At 39.1% G+C, this 24370-nt stretch overlaps 1 protein-coding gene across 5 annotated transcripts in view; it reads right to left on the bottom strand.

Annotated features, from left to right (window-relative positions):
* LOC110485215 overlaps nt 1-22935 on the bottom strand; it is a 43540-nt gene extending 20605 nt beyond the window's left edge. Inside the window, exons 1-2 of one of the 5 annotated variants that reach the window (XM_036941452.1) lie at nt 22073-22935; nt 3306-3602 (exon numbers count right to left, since the gene is read on the bottom strand). In XM_036941452.1, the coding sequence (XP_036797347.1) occupies nt 3306-3543 (238 nt within the window). In that variant the 5' untranslated portion in view covers nt 3544-3602; nt 22073-22935. The other 4 variants (XM_036941451.1, XM_036941450.1, XM_036941449.1 and 1 more) reach the window with 4 other exon arrangements.
* Between the last annotated feature and the right edge of the window lie 1435 nt (nt 22936-24370).

Raw genomic sequence — 24370 nt, 5'->3', positions numbered from 1 at the left:
CTCAGTGTGCAAAATAAGCTTTATACTAATACATTATTCAGTGTCCACCAATACTCTATTACAGAAAAATTGCATGGTAATTTGGCCTGATTGCAAATGTGAAGCATCAATACTTTGCTTGACTTGTATTGTCACTTTATCATTAGTTCTAGTAGTGTGAGAGTTGACATTTTCCCCAAACAGAGATACTGAAGCTATGCACAAAAGTGGGGAGACAGGACAGACATGAGTAGGAACTGCATGACATACAGTACATAAACAGGATTAATGATTTAAAGTTTTTATTTGGATTTTGATTCTGCACTTAAAAGACACACAACATGTTATGTCACTGACACAAACAGCAGAGGTAACACGCAGCAACACACATCAACAAAACACAACACAACCTCTACTGGGCCATGCATCTCTGAGGCACATTCAAGCTGAGGTTAACTAGGTTGGGTTGGTTTGAGGTTCTGTCAATGGTTCTCATAAGAATTTTTGTGGACTTGATCATGCTTTCGTGGTAAACTACACAGCTATACACCACTTCTTCGTTCTTCCACAAGTCATTGCTAAATGTGAGCTGACTGTAGACAGAGTAGGTCCTTCCTGATTGAATCTGGCTAGTGGTGTTGAATTGGTACAATGCTGAACTGCTCGTTCTCTCCACCGGCTCATCGTCAACAAGCCAAGCCACTAAAACGTCCTTGGGGTAGAAGTCTTTGACGTAGCAAGTCAGGGTCACCGTATTATCACTAGTTTGTTCTGCTGGAGCCAGCAGAAAGACAGATGGACGCTGTGGAACTCCTCCTGGAAGCATGAGAGAACAGTCAGCGCTTCTCCCCATGCAAGTACTTGGCAAACAATTTACATTTAGCTAAATGCTGCCTATATTAAGCCAATCAAACAATGTCTTCCCTCACAGGAGTTTCGTCTTGAGAGATCAAAGGAACCCTCCATAGACAAGCATTTTGTCATTTTGCAGTCAGTCATCATCTGATTTAATCAGATCAAATTGCTATCAGCTCCATTTGGTTCTTTGCAACTCTGACAATTAAAGTCACTTTTCACTAGTCTACACAATCTCCTATCATCATTTTTAATTCCCACATGATGGACAATTGGATATCTGTTTAATAGGTTTTGAAACATTGTAAATATGGAATCCCAATTAAGTAAAAAGAAAAGTGAGGGGGAAACCAAAGCAGTTTGTCTTACCGGTCTCCCTCTTGTAGGCTTTCTTTACCAAGTCCCCCAGGTTTTCCAAGTGATCTACAGCGCAGTAGAATACAGTCCCATTGCTCCAGTCCTCATAAGTGATGTCAAGTATGGCAATTTTGTCAGTAACACCCTTTCGGCTGGTTAAGGTCTTTCCATTGTCATTTTCCCATTTGACGCTCATGAAGCCAGGAACTAGTTCAATGACATCGCACACAAGCTCAGCTTTTTTGTTCATAAGCATATCCTCAAGAGACGGCTCGATGATCGTAATGACTACTGAATGTCCATGGACTGGACCTGCTGAGAAAGGATGTAAGGAATGTTCACCAAGCTGTTTGTGAGAACAGCAATTAAAATGTAAACAGTTTGTATGTTTTGGATCAATGTAGGCTATTCTGTTTTCCCTCCAGCTGGCTGGTCACAATCAATCCCTTTTCATGCATGGGCTATTTTTATGCAATTTAAGAAAAACCTTTAAGTGCTAATTAGAAAAATGTGCTAACTTTTCAATCTGGCCTAGAGCTCTGTCACAAAAGCCCTGCTTCTTGATGCTCCTTTAATGAGATACCAAGAGAAGATAATCTGATGTATTTTACTCACCATCTGATGAAGTGTAGCCCACAGTTCTCCTCACATTTCCAGCTTTGTTCTCAAACACGCAAGTGAATGTTACTTCTTCACTCTTCCACTCACTCTCATTGACTCTGAGATAGCTGGTTGTGCTGTACAGAGTTGTCTCACTCTTCTTCTCACTCTCACAAGAACTCTTGAAATCAGATACAACTTCTTGTTCTGTTCCTTTTTCCATCCTCATCCATTTGATTGTGTGTGTACGGGGTGAAAAGTCATTGGCAAAGCAGGCGAAGGAAGCCGTCTTATTTTCTGACATCTCCTCTTTAGAGGGGGTCATTACGTAAAGAGACGGCTGCTGCAGATATTCCGCTAAAAAACAAACATACACACATATATATATATATATATATATATATGCAGAAGCAGAGTGAAAACAACATACATTTGCAGAAGCTGGCATAGGCTACACATGCGCAGTAAAGATGAATAGAACAGCTAAACAGCTTATGGGAAATGTCATGGTAACAGAGTGACAGTGAGACTCCGATATTTCACTTCTAAAATGTTTTTCAAACTAAAATCAGAGATTGCAAAGTTAAACAAACCATGCAACTCTATCCACAAGGACTCATTTTTACAATTTCCACAGAAAATTTGACAAAAACACATTTACTTGAAGAACAGTGAAGACACAAAATTTGGTAACAGAATGACGGTTTGTGCTGTCATTCTGTTACCAAACTTTGAATCAGTACTATTCAAGTAAATATTCTTTCATTTTTAAAAAGTGTATATCAAAGTATATACCGTCTTAGACTGTGGACATAGAATAATTATGCTGGCAGACGAAAGCAAAAAGAGCTCAACACTGTTTGATGCATGTCTTCTTAGGGGAGATGACTTAAATAGTCAGCAACTAAAGGGGCAAGCTACAGCCACTCCAACCAACCCTCATCCTAGTACCATAGCACATTCACCACAACTAGACTGACACCTATCAATGTTTATACCTTGGCCTAAATGGTTTATTCTACAGTGGGTGACAGTGACACACATGTTGATTGTTACAGTGAACGGCAATTAGCAATGACTACGTTTTAATGCATTTATTGTTTAATTTGCGGAAGGTGTCAGGTAATTTAGGTGTTACTAAATGATTTAGGTGTTACTAAATTACTGCATGTGCGTTGATAACAATTGTAATATGTAGGCATCAAAATTATTGTACCCTAGGCTGTATAGTCCATAATTTCAGCAGTGGAATTTTCCAGCTAAAACATGTGCAATTTTTAAGTCTTATTCAGATTTCATAAGCTTATTGTCTTCAATATTTTGATTTCTAAAAATGTGTCTTTCAACAAAACTAAACATAAAATTACCAGCAAATTATGATTATCACAGAGGCTGTTTTTTACGAAATTAGTAGATTAATAGGCTACATGGATATAAATACATTAAACTCAATAATATATTATTATTATTTTTTGTGACATATGTTATTAAATGGATAAACAAATACATCTTACGTTGTTTTTTCACTGGTACTTTCTTTGATCCAGCAGAATGTTCCACGGCGCATTCAAATTTTTTACTGTCCCAGTCTGCTCTCTTTACACGGAGTTGACTGACTCCCATGTAGCTTCCACCGGTTTGGACCGCAGGGTACTGAACGAAATCAGTCAGGGAATTCCCGCCTTCGTCATTCCATTTGAAGGTGAGGGAGGCAGGCGTGAAGCCAGTGGCAATGCAACCCAGAGTCATCATATCTCCGGTCCCGGAGCCACATTGCGCAAGAGGGAACAAAGTCGGAGCAGTTGATGAGGCTGTAAGATAAATAATGTGTTACAAATACTCCACAAAGCCCAACAGTTTTATAGAATACACCATTAAAAAATAAATACATAAATCAACCAACACTGACCAAATAAAATAGTTAACAATTCTAAGGACCTGTTCTATTTTACATTGACGGGTTATTTAACATTCATTAAGTAGGCTAGGTTTAATACAGGATGATTTATTATCAGGTTAGGATATTGTTCAATCCAAATACATGCACATAGGTTACACCGAGTTGAATGTGTTATCAAAAACGTAAAATACAATATCCACTGTTAAAAGACAGGTAGTTAAGACTGTAGGCTATATACGTGTTGATTGATTAAACATAAATATTTGTATTGATTAAATATTTGTCCTTAAATTGAAGCGATCATTTTCCACTATGAACTATACCTTGCATCAACCAAAATTAGATTCGTACCTGAAACGGTTACTATTGTACCCTGACCCCAGGAGTCAAAAGCAGCGTAGCACTGTGTTCAATTACCTTGACAAGTGGTATAAAAAGCATTCTCCCCAGGTTCTATACCCTCTTATTCCCATTCTTAACCAAAATGCGCAAAAGGAACACAATTATTTTGTATCCTTTCTGATATTTACGTTTACTGTAATGTTAGGTTATGATGTTTTACTTGAAGTTCGTTTGGCACACTTTACTTCAAATAGGCTTCATTATAGACATGAATCTTAATTCCATTGCAGATTAAAAGTGACAAACCTTTAATATAATAACCTAAAGCAGAAGAATATAAACGGCTTCAAAATGTATTTGTAAGATTACAGCATTTTCAATTGAAAGTCTCACCTGATGAAACAGTAACCATTGTCCCTTTCCCCCAGTAGTCAAAACTGTAGTCACAGTGCAAATAACCAATACAGGCTATGCACAAAAACCTGTGCCAATGTAGTTCGATATTTAATATCATCCATCATACTTTTTAAAGGTTCGTTTTAAAATCACATCAATGAATTTCAGTTGTTTTTGTCCAGAATATGAATATGCCTTTGTTATAGAGTAGGCCTACCGTTACTGTTTTTGATCAAAATGAAGCCTAGAATCGAGTTGTATAAAAACCACATGTATTTGACTTTTCGAATGATCACTGACACATTTGATGAAATCATAATGCTTTTTCTTACCTGATGAAACGGTAACCATTGTGCCTTTCCCCCAGTAGTCAAAAGCATTGTCACAGTGCAATCTTTCAATACGTGCAACGCACAAAAACTACCGCAAGTGAAGACCAAAAATAAATATTTCAAGCCTTTAGGAGAGAGGGACTTTTAACTCAAACTCCAACCTCAATAATAATGTAAAAATAAACAGAATATGTTTTTGTTTTACCTGTGGACACGGTCACCATGGTCCCTTTCCCCCAGTAGTCAAAGTAGTTGTCACAGTGAATGGTCTGACCAATACTTCGTACAAAATCAGTCAAAATAACCTAAATAGTCACTAGTTATGTGTCAATAATTAAATCACTTCTTTAGGTCTGAATGTTAAGGCTACTTACCAGAAGTTATCGTGACTTGGGTCCCTTTCCCCCAGTAGTCGAAATAGTAATCACAGTGATAATTGTTTATCTGCCCCTAAACTAAAAACCCAATTCATTTCAAACTATTGCTTCATGAACTTTATTTTGTGGCATCTTGATGGTTGGCTCCTTCCCTGGGGAGATGCACTTCCCATCAAAACGGAAGTGTTGCATGAAGTTAACTTTGGATGAAAGTGTGAGCATATTTTTATTTCTGTCCTTTTAGAGAAAGCAGGGGCTCACTCTCAATCTGTTGTGAATGTTGACGTATGGGAAGCATCTTGAGCATCATCTTGATAGTTATTAATCCTGATAAGGTGTTACAGGAATTAAATTCCTACATGTTTTAATACCCAATTAAAATGAAACACTGTCAATTCCTAAGAATTTGTAAGGTTCTTATTTGCATAAAATGGACAGAGACCAGTCTCAAAATCAATCAGCAGCATTTATTCTGGAGAGTACTTGTCACACCCTGACCATAGTTTACTTTGTATATTTCTATGTTTTGGTTGGTCAGGGTGTGAGCTGAGTGGGCATTCTATGTTTCATGTCTAGTTTGTCTAGTTCTATGTTTGGCCTGAATGGTTCTCAATCAGAGGCAGGTGTTCGTCATTGTCTCTGATTGGGAACCATATTTAGGTAGCCTGTTTGGTGTTGGGTTTTGTGGGTGATTGTCCTTAGTGTCTTGATGTCCTTGTTCTGTGTGTATGTACACAAGTATAGGCTGTTTCGGTTTTCGTTACGTTTATTGTTTTGTAGTGTTTGTGTTTACTGTGTTTTTTTTCATTAAACATGAATCGCAATCGACACGCTGCATTTTGGTCCGACTCTCCTTCTCATACAGAAAACCGTGACAGTACTGAACATGATACAGTTTACCACAGGTTATAAACTGAAAATGACGTCATTCGTTTTCGAACTGTCCCATCTCTTCTTCACCCCGGTACAAAGGCTGTATAGTTCTCAAGCCTTCCTACATCGTCTCTCCTAATTTAGATCATTTATGACCCGAGCCAAGGTCTCCCTGTGTAGATAAGCATTCTAGCCAGTCTGGCGATAAGTTCATTCATTTCCACCAAGGAACAGACAGTCATTGTTCTACTTCTTGATTATAATTACACACATTATATTCAGTACTAGGATAAAAAGAAAATTCATACATCTATACAGTAACATAATAGTATTCTGATTAGTCAGTCCTGATTGAAATCTATACATAATTAGTCATTATTGATAAAAAAATCCCTTAACATAGCGCTATTTAATTCCAGATACTTTGGGTGTGATACCTTGGTGACACACAGGATTGACAATCATTGGTCAAAATCTCTGTTCCTTGTTTCCACACATTTGCTGGTAGTTAGTCGTGAGTGGTGGCCATCATTCCCGAATTTGATATGTATAATTTAGGTCAACGCTTAACACAGACATTAGGCCAAAAAACATTCATGGCCGACCATCACTTAATTGGTCATCTCTATAGAAACAATTAGAAGACTACAATCACTCCAGTGCCCAAGAAAACCAAGCTGACATGCCTAAATGACCACATTGCACTCACCCCTGTCATCATAAAGTCCTTTGAAAGGCTGGCACACATCAAGGCCAGCATGCCAGACACACTAGACCCACTCCAATTTGCTTAACACTCCAACAGATCCACTCAAGATGCCATCTCCATTGAAATCCATACAGCTCTATCACACCTGGACAAGAGGAACACCTATGTGAGAATGCTGTTCATTAACTAGAGTTCAGCATTCAATACCATTGTTCCCTCCAAGCTCGGGCCCTGGGTCTAGACTCCGTCCTTTGCAACTGGATACTGGACTTCCTGACAGGCAGACCACAGGCTACAACAGCTGGGGATTGGCAACAGCTCCTCTACTTCATGGACACACAACACCATCACTCTGGTCAAGGAGGAGCAACAGCTCCTCTACTTCATGGACACACAACACCATCACTCTGGTCAAGGAGGAGCAACAGCTCCTCTACTTCCAAAGGCAGATGCAGAAACTTGGCATTTCCCCCTGGATACTCTCCAACCTCTACTGCTGCACCACTGAGAGCATCTTGACCGGCTGCATCACAACCTGGTATGGAAACTGCTCCACTCTCGACCACAAGGACCTTCAACAGGTGGTGAAGACGTCCCTGTCCATCACTGGTGCCGTGCTCCCACCTGTTAAGTACATGAACTTCAAGCGGTACCTGAGGAAGGCACATAACATCATCAAGGACCCCACATACCCAGCCACAGACTGTTCAGGCCTTTACTGTTTGGCAGACGGCATCGGAGCATCGAGTCTCGGGGCTCAGAGACAACTTTTACCCACACGCTATCAGACTGCTGAACACCTGAACCAAGACGACCACCTCTACACCAACAGTTTATTTGCATGGACTTTTCACAACCTTTGAAGACATGCACTCGCTCACACATCCACTCACATGCCCACACAGTCTGTTTTTTCCTGCTACCGAACGGCAAGCGTACCAGAGTGCCAAGTCTGGGACCAAAAGGATCCTGAGCAGCTCTACCACAAAGCTATGAGACTGCTGAACAGTTCATTAAACAGCTTCCCGGACTTTCTGCTTTTCACCACCTACCTACATGTAGATAATACTTCAATCAATCACCTAACCAAACCTACATGTACATATTACCCTTAATAATCAATCACCCCAACTATCTTGTACCCCACTACACTGACTCGGTACTTGTACTCGTTGTATATAGCCTGTTCTTATTGTGATATTATATTGTGTTACTATTTTCTTTTGATCTATTTGTTAATTTTCATACTTTTTAACTGCTTTGTTGTGAACGCGCTTGTAAGTAAGCATTTCATGGTAAAGTCCACACTTGTTGTATTCAGCACATGTGACAAATTTGATTTGATTTGATATGCACAAACCCACAAACCATGACTACTGCTTTTGGACTTTTTTTTTGGAAATTATTGCACAAACTTACTGCATAATTCAACACTTTTCTCTCCGTACTCACCCTCCCCAGCACATGTAAATATCCTACTGTCAATTGTTTGTGCCTTTCTTGAATTTATATTTCTGCTAATTGTATTATATTTATATTCCATTGAGCTTTTGTTTTTTGCATACTTACCCCTATTCTTATTACTGTCATATTGTTGATAGGTGAACCTGCAAGTAAGCATTTCATTATACTGTGTACCATTTGTATCCTGTGCATATGACAAATCAACTAGGGTCTATTTTTCTGAATTTCCACCTGACTGAAGTGGCCAAAGTTAACTACCTGTTACTCAGGCCCAGAAGCCAGGATATGCATATAATTGGTAGCATTGGATAGACAACACTTCGAAGTTTGTATAAAGGTTTAACTAATGTATGAGACTATAATACAATTGATATGGTAGGAGAAAATCCAAAGAGAAACCAACCAGAATCTTTTCTTTTTAGGTACCAGGCTCTTATAATGTAAATCTATGGGTCCTATGCATTTCCAGCTGCCAGATTGCAATTCCTATGGCTTCCACTAGATGACAACAGTCTTTGTTCAAGGTATCAGGCTTGTTTCTTCCAAAACTAGTAAGAATTTGGAGTTTTGGTACAAAGAGTCACAGTGGAAAATCAGTCTGTGGACACGCACTTCCTAATTTTACTTTTCTATTGAACATACTTCTTTCCGTATGAAATATTATAGTTTATTTACATTTGAAGGTACCTGAGGATTAAATAGAAACATAGTTTGACTTGTTTGAACAAAGTTTAGCGGTAGCTTTTTGCCATTCCTTTGTCTGCATGTTGAACAAGTGGATTACTGAAATCGATGGCGCCAACTAAACAGACTTTTTGGGATATAAAGAAGGATTTAATCTAACAAAATTACTATTCATGTGTTAGCTGGGACCCTTGGGATTGCAAACAGAGGAAGATTTTTAAAAAGTAAGTGATTATTTAATCGCTATTTTTGATTTTATGAAGCCTGTGCTGGTTGAAAAATATGTTGTGGGGCGCCCTCCTCAAACAATCACATGGTATACTTTCGCTGTAAAGCCTATTGTACATCGGACAATACAGTTAGATTAACAATTTAAGCTTTTAATCGATATAAGACACTTGTATGTTCATAAATGTTTAACATTACTATTATTTATTTGAATTGAGCGCGCCCTCCAATTTCACCGGATGTTGTTGACAGGTGTCCGCGGGATACCTAGCCTTATTAAAACCTCTCTGGGATATGTGATGCTAGTGTCCCACCTTTCCAAAATCCAGTGAAAATGCAGAACGTCAAATTCAAATAAATTACTATAGAAATTTTACTTTCATGAAATAACACTTGCAAGATACCAAATTAAAGCTATACTTGCTGTGAATCCAGCCAATGTGGCAGATTTCCAAAAGGCTTTTCGGGCGAAAGCAAACAATGTTATTATCTGGGAAAGCACCCCAGTAAACAAAGACAGAAAAGCATATTTCAACCCTGCAGGCGCGACACAAAACGCAGAAATAAAGATATATTTCATGCCTTACCTTTGACAAGCTTCTTCTGTTGGCTCCCCAAAATGTCCCATAAACATCACAAATGGTCCTTTTGTTCGATTAATTCCGTCGATATATATTCAAAATGTCAGTTTATTTGGCGCGTTTGATCCAGAAAAAAAACGGTTCCAATTTGCGCAACATGACTACAAAATGTCTCATAAGTTAACTGTAAGCTTTGTCCAAACATCTCAAACTACTTTCCTAATACAACTTTAGGTATTGTTAACGTAAATAATAGATAAAATTGAAGACGGGATGATTTGTGTTCAATACCGGAGGAAAACAAAGTGGAGCGTGCATTTCAGGTCACTCACCTTTTTCAAAGAGTACACTTCTCTCTACCCTCATTCTGAACAGTGTTACTTCTTCATTTCTCAAAGGAAAAACCTCAACCAATTTCTAAAGACTGTTGACATCCAGTGGAAGCGATAGGAACTGCAGGAAAGTTGATTAGAAATATGGATTCCCAATGAAAACCCATTGAAAAGAGAGTGACCTAAAAAAAAAGAGATCTGGACGGTTTGTCCTCAGGGTTTTACCTGCCAAATCATTTCTGTCATACTCACACACATGATTAAAACAGTTTCAGAAACTTCAGTGTTTTCTATCCAAATCAACTGATAATATGCATATTATCTTAGCTTCTGGGTCTGAGTAGCAGGCCGTTTACTTTGGACACGCATTTCATCCGGACGTGAAAATACTGCCCCCTGTCCCAAATTAAGACTGCATTGTTGGTTATGGGCTTGTAAGTAATCATTTTACTGTACCTGTTGTTTTGTGACCACTATGTGACAAATACAATTTTCTTTTCCTTTGAGATCAGCAAGGATGGGCAGACTATTTTGTTTGTGTCAGAATCCTTACGGCACTGTTTTGTATGAGCTGTAGTTCATTAATTAAATTTGCAGGCAGGCCCCCCAGTAAATGCATGTATTAGCTTTTCTGCATCAGATGTGGTGAGAGTCTTAATTGGGAAATGTTCTTCAGTTGAACGAATGACATTTTACAGAAGTGACTTATGTGGGCATGGAAGGAGAGAGACGGGTCGAATTTTACACCAAAATTAGGGATGACTGATGTGAGTGGGATGATGTGGCCATCTATGGCAGGGCGGATGCTGCAGGAGTTGGTGATCTGCTGGGGTGTGCTTATCAGCATTGCTTATGTCTTGCTGCTGTTGAGTTGGAGGAAGTTGTTCTGCATCCGAGATTTGACCCCTTCCAGACAGTTGGACAATGTTGACAAAGCAGATGATGTGTCAGGATTTGTTTAAATGTTCACCTTTGTGATGTCTGCATAGCAGTGGAAATGGACACTGTGTTGTCTGAAGATCTGGCCAAGTGGGAGCATGTAGAGCAGGAAGAGGATAGGTCCTAACACCTACCCATCTGGGACACCGCAGAAAATGGTGGAGTCCCCTGATCTTGCCCCACAAAGTGTGACGTACTGCTTGCGGTTAGTGAGGTAGGAGTTGAACCAATGGTACCTTGTTGTCTGAAAGTCTCTCCACTTTGCTTAATTCAACATAGTTACAATAGCTACTGAATTACTGTAGCAAGCTATCCCGAATAATGTGCAATACTTTAAGATGGTTAGCGTTCTGCTTCATGTAATGTAGGTTCAAAGATTGTTGAAACGCAGCTTTTAGCACTACCAAAGCACTCATGACTCAAGCTTGGACTCGAGAACTCTGACTCAATCACTAGGGACTTTACTCGGACTCAAGGTTTAGTGACTAGGCTACATCGCTGCTGCAGGGAAGAGGGCTGGTTTGCTTATACCTAGCCCTTCTTAATGTCAGTCAAACATGAAATTCATGGAAAATATTGTGTATTGTGTTGACTAATTATGTGGACTGAGGGAGGGGAGGACATGTTGCCACTTTGTGACAGATGTTTACACAACATTGTGGTGCCATGTAACTTTTCTAGTTCCAGAGCTGTATGGCATGTAGTAAAAGGGTATCCAAGTCCTCAGGCTGCAGTATCTGCCAGTTGTCATCCTTGCCTTCAGGGACTGAGTTCATCGGTGGGCCAGGAATTTACATTCTCTACCTAAATAATGAGTCAATTGATCAATTAACTCAGAAGCAAGAATTTGGTTGGTATTTGTTGTAGGACTAATGTTTAAAAAAACATTTTATATTCACTTTTCCTGTACTTTTCCTGAAAAACAGGCTAAAGACTGAATGCTTGTTGATTTAGAAAGTGACATTTGCACACACTGTTTCATAACATAGTGGTGGTTTCTGAGGGCGCTCTATGCACCCTCAGTCCAGAGGAGGTTTCAGTTAGTGTGCCTGTGTTATGAGGAAGCACTTGCTCCCTCAGTGTGGTGAATGACATGGCTGGTTTCCTGTCTGTTACCTCTCATTACATAAATCATATCCAATGTGGATACGCTCTACCTCAAGACCAAAATGTTCCCACTATGTCTGTTATTTTAGTTTAATCATCATTCATTTGTACGATTATCTACAGTATGTTTCTGTCCATCCATACATCAACTCATATCAACATCAGTTTTATGACGAGCGATATGACACTGTAAACGATAATGGCAAATGTAGGTACCAGTGTTCAACACATGATTAAAGACCTAGACCTTTCATTGCTACATTGCTTAGCAAATTTTATGCAAATATTTTCAGACTACATAGGTATAGCTCTCAGCTAAGAAGAAAGAAAGAAAAGTGCCAACCTATTTTGATATTATCTTTGTAGGTGTCTTGTCACATGATTTAACTAAAGAAAACAAAAATGTGTTTTATGTATGACTATGGCATTAGGTCTGTGTAATGCAAATTTGGGTATCACTGCACTAAATATGCACTAAATCTATTTGGATTGGTCAGGTATTGTGGTATAAGCAGCCACTTGGCACAGAGTCTGCTGAGGTTTCAGTAAGTACAGTGGGGCAAAAAAGTATTTAGTCAGCCACCAATTGTGCAAGTTCTCCCAAGTAAAAAGATGAGAGAGGCCTGTAATTTTCATCATAGGTACACATCAACTATGACAGACAAAATGAGAAAAAAATCCAGAAAATCACATTGTAGGATTTTTTATGAATTTATTTGCAAATTATGGTGGAAAATAAGTATTTTCTAAAAGCATCTCTGAAAAGTATCTTATCATGATACATATCACCTTTCACATCACCAACCAAAATAAGAGTTTACTGCATTACTTAGGTCCATTCTCAGTTTGTTCAACATTGGATGATTGGAAGTAGTTTAGGGGTCCGTATCAGTAAATGTGCTTCCCGATAGGGCTATTTGGTTTGTTTTCAATATAGTCAGGACTAAGAGTCACTGATGTAGAGTGGAGTAGGCAGTCACAGGTTTAGAACTACTAAATTTGTTTAATCACCATAGATCAAAGTTGGACGAAACCCAAATGCTGTTGTGCTCAAAATATATATTCATTAACAAAAAGTCACAGGGCGATCCCAAAGTGCAAAATATAAAGTATTCAGGAAATGGTAGGAGAGATTCCTCTCAGGAACACAAGTAGCATTTACAATGACAGACAGAGACAAATGACAGAGGGAGTAGATATACAGTGATAGAGTGGGGATTGGAACCAGGTGTGTAATTGTAACCGATGTGAAATGGCTAGCTAGTTAGCTGTGGTGCGCGCTAATAGCGTTTCAATCGGTGACGTCACTTGCTCTGAGACCTTGAAGTAGTGGTTCCCCTTGCTCTGCAAGGGCCATGGCTTTTTTGGAGCGATGGGTAATGATGCTTCGTGGGTGTCAGATGTTGATGTGTGCAGAGGGTCCCTGGTTCGAGCCCGGCGAGCGGATGGACTAAAGTTATACTGTTACATAATGATGATGAGACAAGTCCGGGGTTGATGAGTGAACTGCGCTTGCCTGCAGTAGGTTCGGTAGCAGCTAGAAGGCCGGCGACGCAGAACGCCTGTGCTGGACAGGAAAAGACTACTCTGGACGGTTCTGACCTAGAATGTGTGGACAACTACAAATACCTAGGTGTCTGGTTAGACTGTAAACTCTCCTTCCAGACTCACATTAAGCATCTCCAATCCAAAATTAAATCTAGAATCAGCTTCCTATTTTGTAACAAAGGATCCTTCACTCATGCTGCCAAACTTACCCTCGTAAAACTGACTTTGGCAATATCATTTACAAAATAGCCCCCAACACTATACTCAGCAAACTGGATGTAGTCTATCACAGTGCCATCCGTTTTGTCACCAAAGCCCCATATACTACCCACCACTGCGACCTGTGTGCTCTCGTTGGCTGGCCCTCACTACATACTCGTCGCCAAACCCACTGGCTCCAGGTCATCTAAAAGTCTTTGCTAGGTAAAGCCCTGCCTTATCTCAGCTCATTGGTCACCATAGCAACACCCACCAGTAGCAAGCGCTCCAGCAGGTATATTTCACTGGTCACCCCCAAAGCCAACACTTCCTGTGGCTGCCTTTCCTTCCAGTTCTCTGCTGCCAATGACTGGAAAGAATCACTGACGCTGGAGTCTTATATCTCCCACTCTAACTTTAAGCATCAGCTGTCAGAGCAGCTTACCGATCACTGTACCTATACATAGCCAATCCCCAGGATCTCTACTTGCACATCATCATCTGCACATCTGTCACTCCAGTATTAATGCTAAATTGTAATTATTTTCAGTTCTAGGGCCTATTTATAGCTTACCTCCCTACTCTTCTACATTTGCACACAGTGTACATAGATTTTTCTATTTTTCTTTTATTTTGTGTTATTGACTGTAAATTTGTCTATGTGTAACTCTGTGTTGTTGTTTGTGTCGCACTGCTTTGCTTTATCTTGGCCAGGTCGCAGTTGTAAATGAGAACTTGTTCTCAACTGGCCTACCTGGTTAAATAAAGGTGATTTAAAAATAAAAAAAGGCTGTTGTGACACTAAGGTTAATTTGTTATTGACTGAATACTGTAATCACCTTACATGGTCCGTTTTCTGTTGTTTAGCTGTTTAAATAAAGATGCAGTCATTTGTCATAGAGGTAAAAGACCCATTGAAATATACATGATATTCTAGAACAGTGTTCAGGAGGAATGCGTGTGAGATATGGTGTTTGGTACAGATACATTTGAGTTAAATGTTGAGATTTCACCCATTTTCCCAGCTATGTAAACCCCATTGCCTTTTCATTTGAGTCATTCCTATAGCTTCCTTTTGTTTTTAGTTGCATGATAACTGTGATACCACCTCACCTCCAATAAACTTTTTTTTTTTTTAAATACAATTTTACCTTGTTACTGTGAAAAAACACCACCTACGTCCAGATAGCTAGAAAAAGCCAAAAGACCGTAAGTATCTAAAATTACTTTTAATCTATTGGTATATCATTAGAATCCCCATTAACTGTTGTGAATGCAGCAGCTACTCTTCCTGGGGTCCACATTAAACATGACATGATACAAAACATTTAACAAGAACAGCTCAAGGCCTGAACTACACATCTGTGGTGAAGTGTCAGTCATTACAATCATTACTTATGTAAATGTATTAGAAAATGTCTTACAATACTGAGACACGGGCTTTCAAGAACACATCAATTTAGTGCAGTTGAAGGGATTTACTTCTAACATTCCATCAAAGTAACATCTCACCACTAATCTTCAGAGAAAAGGTACATTAAATTGAATACAAACATGAAAACACAGAATTTGAATTTTAGATGGATTAAAATCATCAGTCACTATCATCTCTGTTAGTGCATACTTTACATTCTGTATACCTGGAGTGTTTCTGGTTCACACAAACGGACATGACCTTAGTCACAGACACTAGCTCCCACTTTTCAAATGGTCCACAGATTTTAAACTTAAAAGACTGACCTGTTATTAATCCTATGTGGATCAAAACTAGAGGAACAAATTTAATAAAATCTTTGGCAAATGTACAATATGGATTATAGCATACTGCACACATTGGTTCCAAAATATTTTATTTTATTTTATTCGAAATATACATTCTTAAATACAATGTAGCAGTAACAGGTATATTATTTGCAGTACTACCTGGTAATTTGTCATGTTTTAAATGGGCTTTGTTTAACAACAAATCATTTCTACCATTACAGGTGCTTAATCCCTTCTCCATTGCAAATGATAAGGACAAATAAAAACCACAGTACATTCATTGCATATAACATCTGACATACAGACTAGCAGATTGTAATTCAACTGTGTCAATCATGTATAACATATACATCTTTGCCTGCTTTAAAATGTCCAACAGTCTGAACAACCCTGAAGTTATCTGGAAGGGAGTTCCATAGGTATAGTATGAGAGAGGAAAATGCACAGTCCCCCATTGTGAGGAGCCTGGTCCTGGGGGCATGAAGGAGTATAAGCATGGTTTGAATGTAAGGTGCGTGGAGGTTCATAGGGGGAGAGCAGGTCTGACAGGTAGGCGGGTCCCCGATGCCATTTTGGGGTTTGTAGAGGAGCAGGAGGAACAGGTAGCCAATGGAGATCAACAAGGATGGGAGTGATGTGGGCAGATCTTTTAGTTTGTGCCAGTATCCTTGCGGCACTGTTTTGGATGAGCTGTAGTTTATGAATTAAATTTGCAGGCAGGCCCCCCAGTAAATGCATGTGTTAGCTTTTTTGCGTAAGATGTGGTGAGTGAGGTTCTTAGTGGGGAGATATTCTTCAGGTGAAAGAATGACGTATGACATAAGTGACTGCAGGAGTTGGTGATCTGCAGGGGTGTGCTTATCAGCATTGCTTCTGTCTTGCTGCTGTTGAGTTGGAGGAGGTTGTTCTGCATCCGAGATTTGACCTCTTCCAGACAGTTGGACAATGTTGACAAAGCAGATGATGTGTCAGGATTTGTTTTCATGTTCACCTGTGTGACGTCTGCATAGCAGTGGAAATGGACACTGTGTTGTCTGTAGATCTGGTCAAGTGGGAGCATGTAGAGCAGGAAGAGGATATGTCCTAACACCAACCCAAGTGGGACTCGCTGGTTATGGGGACTCCTCTGAACTTGCCTCACAAAGTGTGACGTACTAATTGCGGTTATTGAGGTAGGAGGTGAACCAATGGTGTGTTTGTTGTCAGAAATGCTCTTTCCTTTGCTTAATTCAACATAGTTACAGTACAGTAGGTCCTGAATTAGCTTAACATCCTGACTGATTTGCAATACCGATTTCCGTATTGTAATTCCGTATTACTCGACTTTGAACTCAAGGACTCTGACTCGAACTCGAGAGACTCGACTTGGACTAAAGGTTTAGTGACTTGACTACATCACTGCAGGGAAGAGATCTTTAGCTTATACCTAGCCCTTCTTAATGTCAGTCAAACATGAAATGGCAAATATTGTGTTGTGTGTTGACTAATAATGTGGGTTGAGGGAGGGGAGGACATGTTAGCACTTTGTGACAGTTGTTTTGATCACACTGCAGTGCCACATAACTTTTCTAGTTCCAGAGCTGTACGGCATGTAGTAAAATGATATCCAACTCCGTAGGCTGCAGTATCTGCCAGTTGTCATCCTTGCCTTCAGGGACTGAGTTCAGTGGTGTGCCAGGCGTGTGGACTCTCTAGCTACATAATGGCATACATTTTCTCAAAAACAAGAATTTGGTTGTTATTTGAATGACAGGTAGCCTAGCAGTTAGGATAATTGGATCAGTAACCAAAAGGTCACTGGTTCAAATCCCCAAGAAGACTAAGTGAAAAGTCAGTCAATGTGCCCATGAGCAAGGCACTTTACCCTAATTGCTCTGGATAACTGTGCCTACTAAAAACATTTGATAGAAATATATTTAAGATGAACTTTGACAGTACAATTGAAGACCAACCCTGTGAGGCTAAAGTCTGAATGCTTGCTGACTTAGATTAGTTAGTTTCATTACTTAGTTTCATAAAATAGTGGTTGTTTCAGAGGGCTCTATCTACTCTCAGTCCAGAAAAGATTTCAGTCAGTGTGCCTATGTTATGAGGAAGCACCTGTTCCCTCATGGCATGGCTGGTTTCCTGTCTGTTACCTCTCATTACATAAATAATATCCAGTGTGGATACGTTCTACCACAAGGCCAAAATGTTCCAACTTTGTCTATTATTTTAATTTAATCATCATTCATTTGTATGTTAATCTATGTTTCTGTCCATCCATACATCAACATCAGTTTATGACAAATGATATGACAATGTAAACAATTATTGCAAATTTAGTTACTTGTTCAACAAATTATTAAAGACCTACCACTGCTACCTCTTATTGTGAATATGACTGAGCAAATTATAGGCAAATATTTTCAGATCGGCGTAGCTCAGCTAAGAAAAGTGTCGACCCATTGGTATTTTGATATTACAGTTGTAGTTACCTTGTGTCATACAGTTGAATTCGGAAGTTTACATACACCTTAGCCAAATGCATTTAAATTCAGTTTTTCACAATTCCTGACGTTTAATCCGAGTACAAATTCCCTGTTTTAGGTCAATTAGGATCACCACTTTATTTTAAGAATGTGAAATGTCAGAAAAATAGAGAGAATGATTTAATTCAGCTTTAATTTCTTTCATCACATTCCCAGTGGGTCAGAATTTTACATACACTCAATTAGTATTTGGTAGCATTGCGTTTAAATTGTTTAACTTGGGTCAAACGTTTTGGGTAGCCTTTCACGACCTTGACCACAATAAGTTGGGTGAATTGTGGCCCATTCCTCCTGACAGAGCTGGTGTAACTGAGTCAGGTTTGTAGGCCTCCTTGCTCGCACACGCTTTTTCAGTTCTGTCCACAAATTTTCTATAGGATTGAGATCAGGGCTTTGTGATGGCCACTCCAATACCTTGACTTTGTTGTCCTTAAGCCATTTTTCCACAACTTTGGAAGTATGTTTGGGGTCATTGTCCAATTGGAAGACCCATTTGCAACCAAGCTTTAACTTTCCGACTGATGTCTTGAGATGTTGCTTCAATATATCCACATCATTTCCTTTCCTCATGATTCCGTCTATTTTGTGAAGTGCACCAGTCCCTCCTGCAGCAAAGCACATCCACAACATGATGCTGCCACCCCCGTGCTTCACGGTTGGGATGGTGTTCTTCGGCTTGCAAGCCTCCCCTTTTTTCCTGGTCATTATGGCCAAACAGTTTTATTTTTGTTTCACCAGACCAGAATACATTTCTCCAAGCAGTTTAAAGGCACAGTCAACTTAGTGTATGTAAACTTCTGACCCACTGGAATTGTGATACGGTGAGTTATAAGTGAAATAATCTGTCTGTAAACAATTGTTGGAAAAATTACTTGTCCTAAAAATTAGATGTCCTAACCAACTTGCCAACACTATACTTTGTTATCAAGAAATGTGGTTGAAAAACAAGTTTTTATGACTCCAACCTAAGTGTATGTAAACTTACAACTTCAACTGTAACTAAACAAAACAATAAGTATTTTTAAAAGTATGTATAACTATGGTATAAGGTCTGTGTAATGCACAGTTGAATATCAGTATTTGATATTTGTAATCAGTGCACTAAATCTGCACTAAATATTTTTGTATTGGGCCAGGTTTTGTCTTATAAGCAGTCCGCTAAGCAGTCACTTGGCACAGAGTCTGTTGAGGTTTCAGTAAGTATGTGCTGCCATGACCAGTACTTGGGCTGAGGTTTTCGTAGTGGTGTGTATCACTGTGGCTGCCCCCATACACAGTGACTCACATCATTACAAAAACCCACGTCAAATGCTCTCACAGTAAGGATAATGTATTTATGCGATTATTTTTCTTCATTTGCAGTGAAAATTTGACATTTGTCGAAACATCTATATGTGACAAATAGTTTTACTTTAAAATGTCAATATGTTACTTTCTTAAGTCCAGACAATTCATTGTTTTTCCAAATATGATGATTAAAGTCATGAACATAATATTTTAAAAAAAATGCGAGATGCGATGTGAGAATGTTTAAAAGTGCAGACAGAATTCAATGGTTGTTCCTAGGCTGTCATTGAAAATAAGAATTTGTTTTTAGCTGACTTGTCTAGTTAAATAAAGGTAAAATATAAGGTGTATTTTGAACATTCCAGTATGATCTGTCATGAGAGGTAACCACTTGTGATGAGGTTTTTGTACTGGTGTATATCATTGTGGCTCCCAGTGTACACAGTGATACATGCCAGTACAAAATCTCATGCCACATAGCGACTCCCTCAATAAAACTATGTTATTTTATCTCCAACATTGACACCATAGTTTCCCCCCAATAAACTTTCATTAACAATCAACCTTAAAAAATCTATCATAATAGAATTGGAAATCATGTTTATGCATAAACTGGTTTTCCACTTCATACCAACTTTATGTCCAATTCTCATCGATAAATGTTTCTCCATAATTAACAGGTGATAAATATGTTGATAAAACAGTATAATTAAAGATACAGTAACTACCTATGAATATATCAACCATGCTGAACCAAACGTATGAGAAACACACACTACGCTCTTCACCTAGTTTCTGCCCTAACACACACTCTAACCCCAGCATCTGCATCAATGGGGAAGAGTTTTTGTCATGGGCTATATCACTGTGGCCGTTATTCTGCACTGTGATACATCCCTGTACAAAAACCCCTCTCCTGTCTAGACTGGGAATTTACACTGTCGTGAGGGTGGCTGTGTGAAACATCAGACATCGATGCCTTTTCTCTCAATATCAAAAGGAAGCATCTGTTGAGTTCTGTACAACACTGTTTCCCAACAATTGATTATGAACAATGTGGTTTCAACGTCTTTATGGAGGAAACATAAAAGCATCATCATCAATCAATCCTTGATGTAGCCTACCAACTAAACTCAGATGGAGTGCATCGCTATACCTGTATATCAGTAGTTGGCGATATAGAATGTTTCTAAATGATGTTACAGTAGAAGGAATACTCTTTGGACTAAGGCAGTATTTGATATGACTATAATAGGAGACTTGGCATTTGATACCTCCTGTAAATAAAGCTATATGTCTGGACAACGTCATAACCATGATTGTTACATCTGAAATGTCAGGACTGACCACCTTTAAAGAGTGCTACTGTATATTTATATGGACAGGCATGTCAGAAAAACAAACATGGTTGTCATACAACATTTTGGCTAAAAACAGCACAGTAGGAATCAGTATGAAATCAGAAACATTGGACACAATAGCATAATAGCAACCAATACTGGAACGGAGAAAATGAAGATTAGAATATGACCATTCAATTTCATAGCAGTGAAATGATCTCCCATATGGGTCCAGAGTGTAGTCAGTGTTTGCACAGTACAATGCTGTCAACCCTCATGTCCATGGAGAGGTTTTTGTATTGATGTTTATCACTGTGGCCACTCCCATACACAGTGAATCACACCATTACAAAAACCCATGTTACATACAGCCACAGATTCCTCCGTTAAACTCACTGAAACCTCCAATGTCTCCATGTGGACAATGTTTTTTCCAATCCTGTCATTTACAACAACTATTGAAGCTCAATTCAAGCAAATGTTTTGAACACATGATTTACAGCATACAGAAAATAGTTGTTCCTCAGTGTATGTCTGTTTTAAAGTTTTTAATGTTGAGATTTCTTTGTCTGAAGTAGGCCTAAAGAGTATGGACATTTGTTTGAGTTGATAATGTGTATAAATGTACCAGCATGTTTAGGTTAGCTGCCTATAGACAATCAGAATGTATATGTGTCTGTGTTCCTTAGGTGTCAGCACTCTCACACTCTGTGCTTGGTAGAGGTGGTAGGTTTTTGTCATGGACTGTATCATTGTGACCCCGCTATATGGCACAGTGGTTTAACCCTGTACAAAAACCTCCCCACCACTCTGTGCAGGGCCACATCTGGAATAAACATGTGTAACTTTTCACAGCAACCACAACATGATCTATTGATTTTGATCTCATGAACAGAATGTCAAATTATGTTTTACTACTTATTAATAACACTTAGTTTGGGCTTTCAGATTTTGCTCTGTCAGGCATTTTGACCATAACAAGGATTAAAGAACTTTGCTGGGACAGTTTTATAGACAGTGATTAAGTTCATTTTTAGTTCTTATTTAAATAAAAAAAATACAGCTTTTTTAATTTAAAACAAATACATTCTGTTGTCGGAATCCAACAGTTGGAGTAGATGTTTAAATGTTTATCTTGTAATTGCGTATGAGATGAAGTAGGTAGCCATTTCCACTACAGTGGTTTTTGTTATGGTTTGTAACACTGTGCCCCCGTTGTTATCACGATGACACACACCCATACAAAAACCTCTCCACACACCAGAGACCAATACATCTATCAGGTACCTGTCATATTTCCCTGGAGTCATCACAAATCTCTCTGATTCAATAAATTATCTTGTTTTTACCTTGGGAATGTGTCTTTAGCCAGTAGAGTTGATCTTGTCAGATTTTATAAGAAATGAATGAAGAAATAAAGAAATGCCAATCCGTTCTCACCGTCCGTTGTGGATGAAGGATAGAGTGCACAGATGAGCATATATAATTATAAAACTTAAAGAGTGAGTTGTGCATCATCTCTTTAGATTGTAAAATAAATGGTCTTTGCACTACAGGAATATGAATGAGAATTTGTAAGAATGTGGAGTGTTACATAAAATAGTACAGTATTGGGACATCATACTGTAGAACAGTGGTATTCTAAGAAGGGGCAGTGACCCCTAGGTTGGCCAAAGAGGTATTGCATGTGCATATGTGGCATAGTTTTGACTGGTTTGGTGCAACTGCCCCAGCAATTTCAGTCACATTGCCTCTCGAGCACAATAATAAACAGCAGAGTGTTCTGATCTCAGACTCTTGGCCTCTAAGAACTAGGTGCTTGTGGAGACATCCTCAGTCAGGATGAACTGGCCTTTCAGGGATTCTGAGTAGACTGGAGCATCTGTTGAACCAGAGTTAATTCTCCCAATCCACTCCAGAGCTTTGCCTGGTTTCTGTCTTATCCAGGTCATATAGTAGTCTGTCATATCAAACCCAGAGATTTTACTGGACAATTTAACAGTTTCACCTGAGAAGGTGACTGATCCATCTAATCACAGCAAACTCCTGCAAACATTACGGCGGTCATTCAATAAATTGTTAATTCAACAAATGCAACTTTCCTGGTGAAAATGTACTGGCTTCATACTCACCCAATATTCATGCTAGTGTAAAAAATAACAAACCCACAGGTATTCATAATCTGGTTTCTGAAATATCATATAACTGGTAACTATTGTATGAGTTGAATGATGAGTTGGCAACATGCTGCTATATATACAGAGGAGGAAGGAAGTAAGTTTGCATAGCTCGCCCTCTGGAGGTTGGCCACAGCTGGCACTGGGCTATTAACCTTATCTCCTGTAGGTTCACTTAAATATCACTTCAATTGTCTTACCATTTATTACACAATGCTGCATAGGATCGACTTTTTCCATGTTATCCATCATCCATCATCCATTTCATTCCATATTCAAAAAGAGTGATATTGAATAGCAATAGAGATCAAATCAAAGTTGCCATAACACCTGAAATGTCACACCCTGATCTGTATCACCTGTCTTTGTGATTGACTCCACCCCCCTCCACTTGTCACCCATCTTCCCCATTATCCCCTGTGTATTTATACCTGTGTTTTCTGTCTGTTTGTGCCAGTTAGTCTTGTTTGTTCAGGCCTCGCCAAACTACCCTCGGCCAAGGAGAAGGCTCAGCTTATGGTGCAGGACGTCCTCCGGATCCAACCCTTCACTGCCTAGGCTTGAACAAACAAGATGAACTGGCACAGACAGACAAAAAACACAGGTATAAATACACAGGGGATAATGGGGAAGATGGGCGACACCTGGAGGGGGGTGGAGACAAGCACAAGGACCGGTGAAACAGATCAGGGTGTGACATGAAAATTGTATATGCGACCAATAAACTTTGATTTGATCTCCAGCACTATTCAACATAATTTTCTCAAAATAATAATGACTGTATTATATGTGGCAGAGATGAGGGCCAGTCTCTTATTACGGTAAAACAATACTTCCTTCACGGTGTGACTTCAGATTTCCACTAGATGATAGTGTTTAGCTGGTTTACAGGAGCTGCTGTCCTCAAGCTCCCTGTAGTTATTAGCAGTAGTAGCATCATGCGCTGAATTCTGGTGTTGCTGTGACTAGCGGCTCTGATGCCTGGCAGCCTGTTAGTCTCCAGTAGCAATTACACACATAGAAAGTGACCTGTATTGAAGTCAGTGGTTCCCCAATTTTTTTTTACGTGGTACACCTTGATGGGATAGAAAATTCTGCGGCACACCTAAAACTTCCCTATTGATTTATTTAGTGGTAATAACCTCTCATGATCCATACTGCAAATAATTTATTTTCTGTGACAAATGTTTTCTATCGACGAAATAGCGTTTGTTTGAAATATTTTTCAGTTTCTTACTCATGATGGTGAATTTGTGTGTACCCCTTTAAAATCCTTAATCGATTGACCTGTGTGTCAATGTAATTAACATAATACAACAATCTAAATCTGTCAGTTTAAAAAAGGAGGGAATAACTACACTGTTTGTATTCTGCCATATTCCCAGTCACCTTGCCATGGTTAAATGCAATAGTTTGCGCTTTCAGTTTTGCGTGAATGTTACCATCTATCCACGGTTGTAGAATAATAGT

The sequence above is a fragment of the Oncorhynchus mykiss genome, chromosome 13 (genome assembly GCF_013265735.2).
Source record: "Oncorhynchus mykiss isolate Arlee chromosome 13, USDA_OmykA_1.1, whole genome shotgun sequence".
Lineage (NCBI taxonomy): Eukaryota > Metazoa > Chordata > Actinopteri > Salmoniformes > Salmonidae > Oncorhynchus > Oncorhynchus mykiss.
Note: the sequence above shows the minus strand (reverse complement) of the source record. Positions and strands in the feature narration are given on the sequence as shown.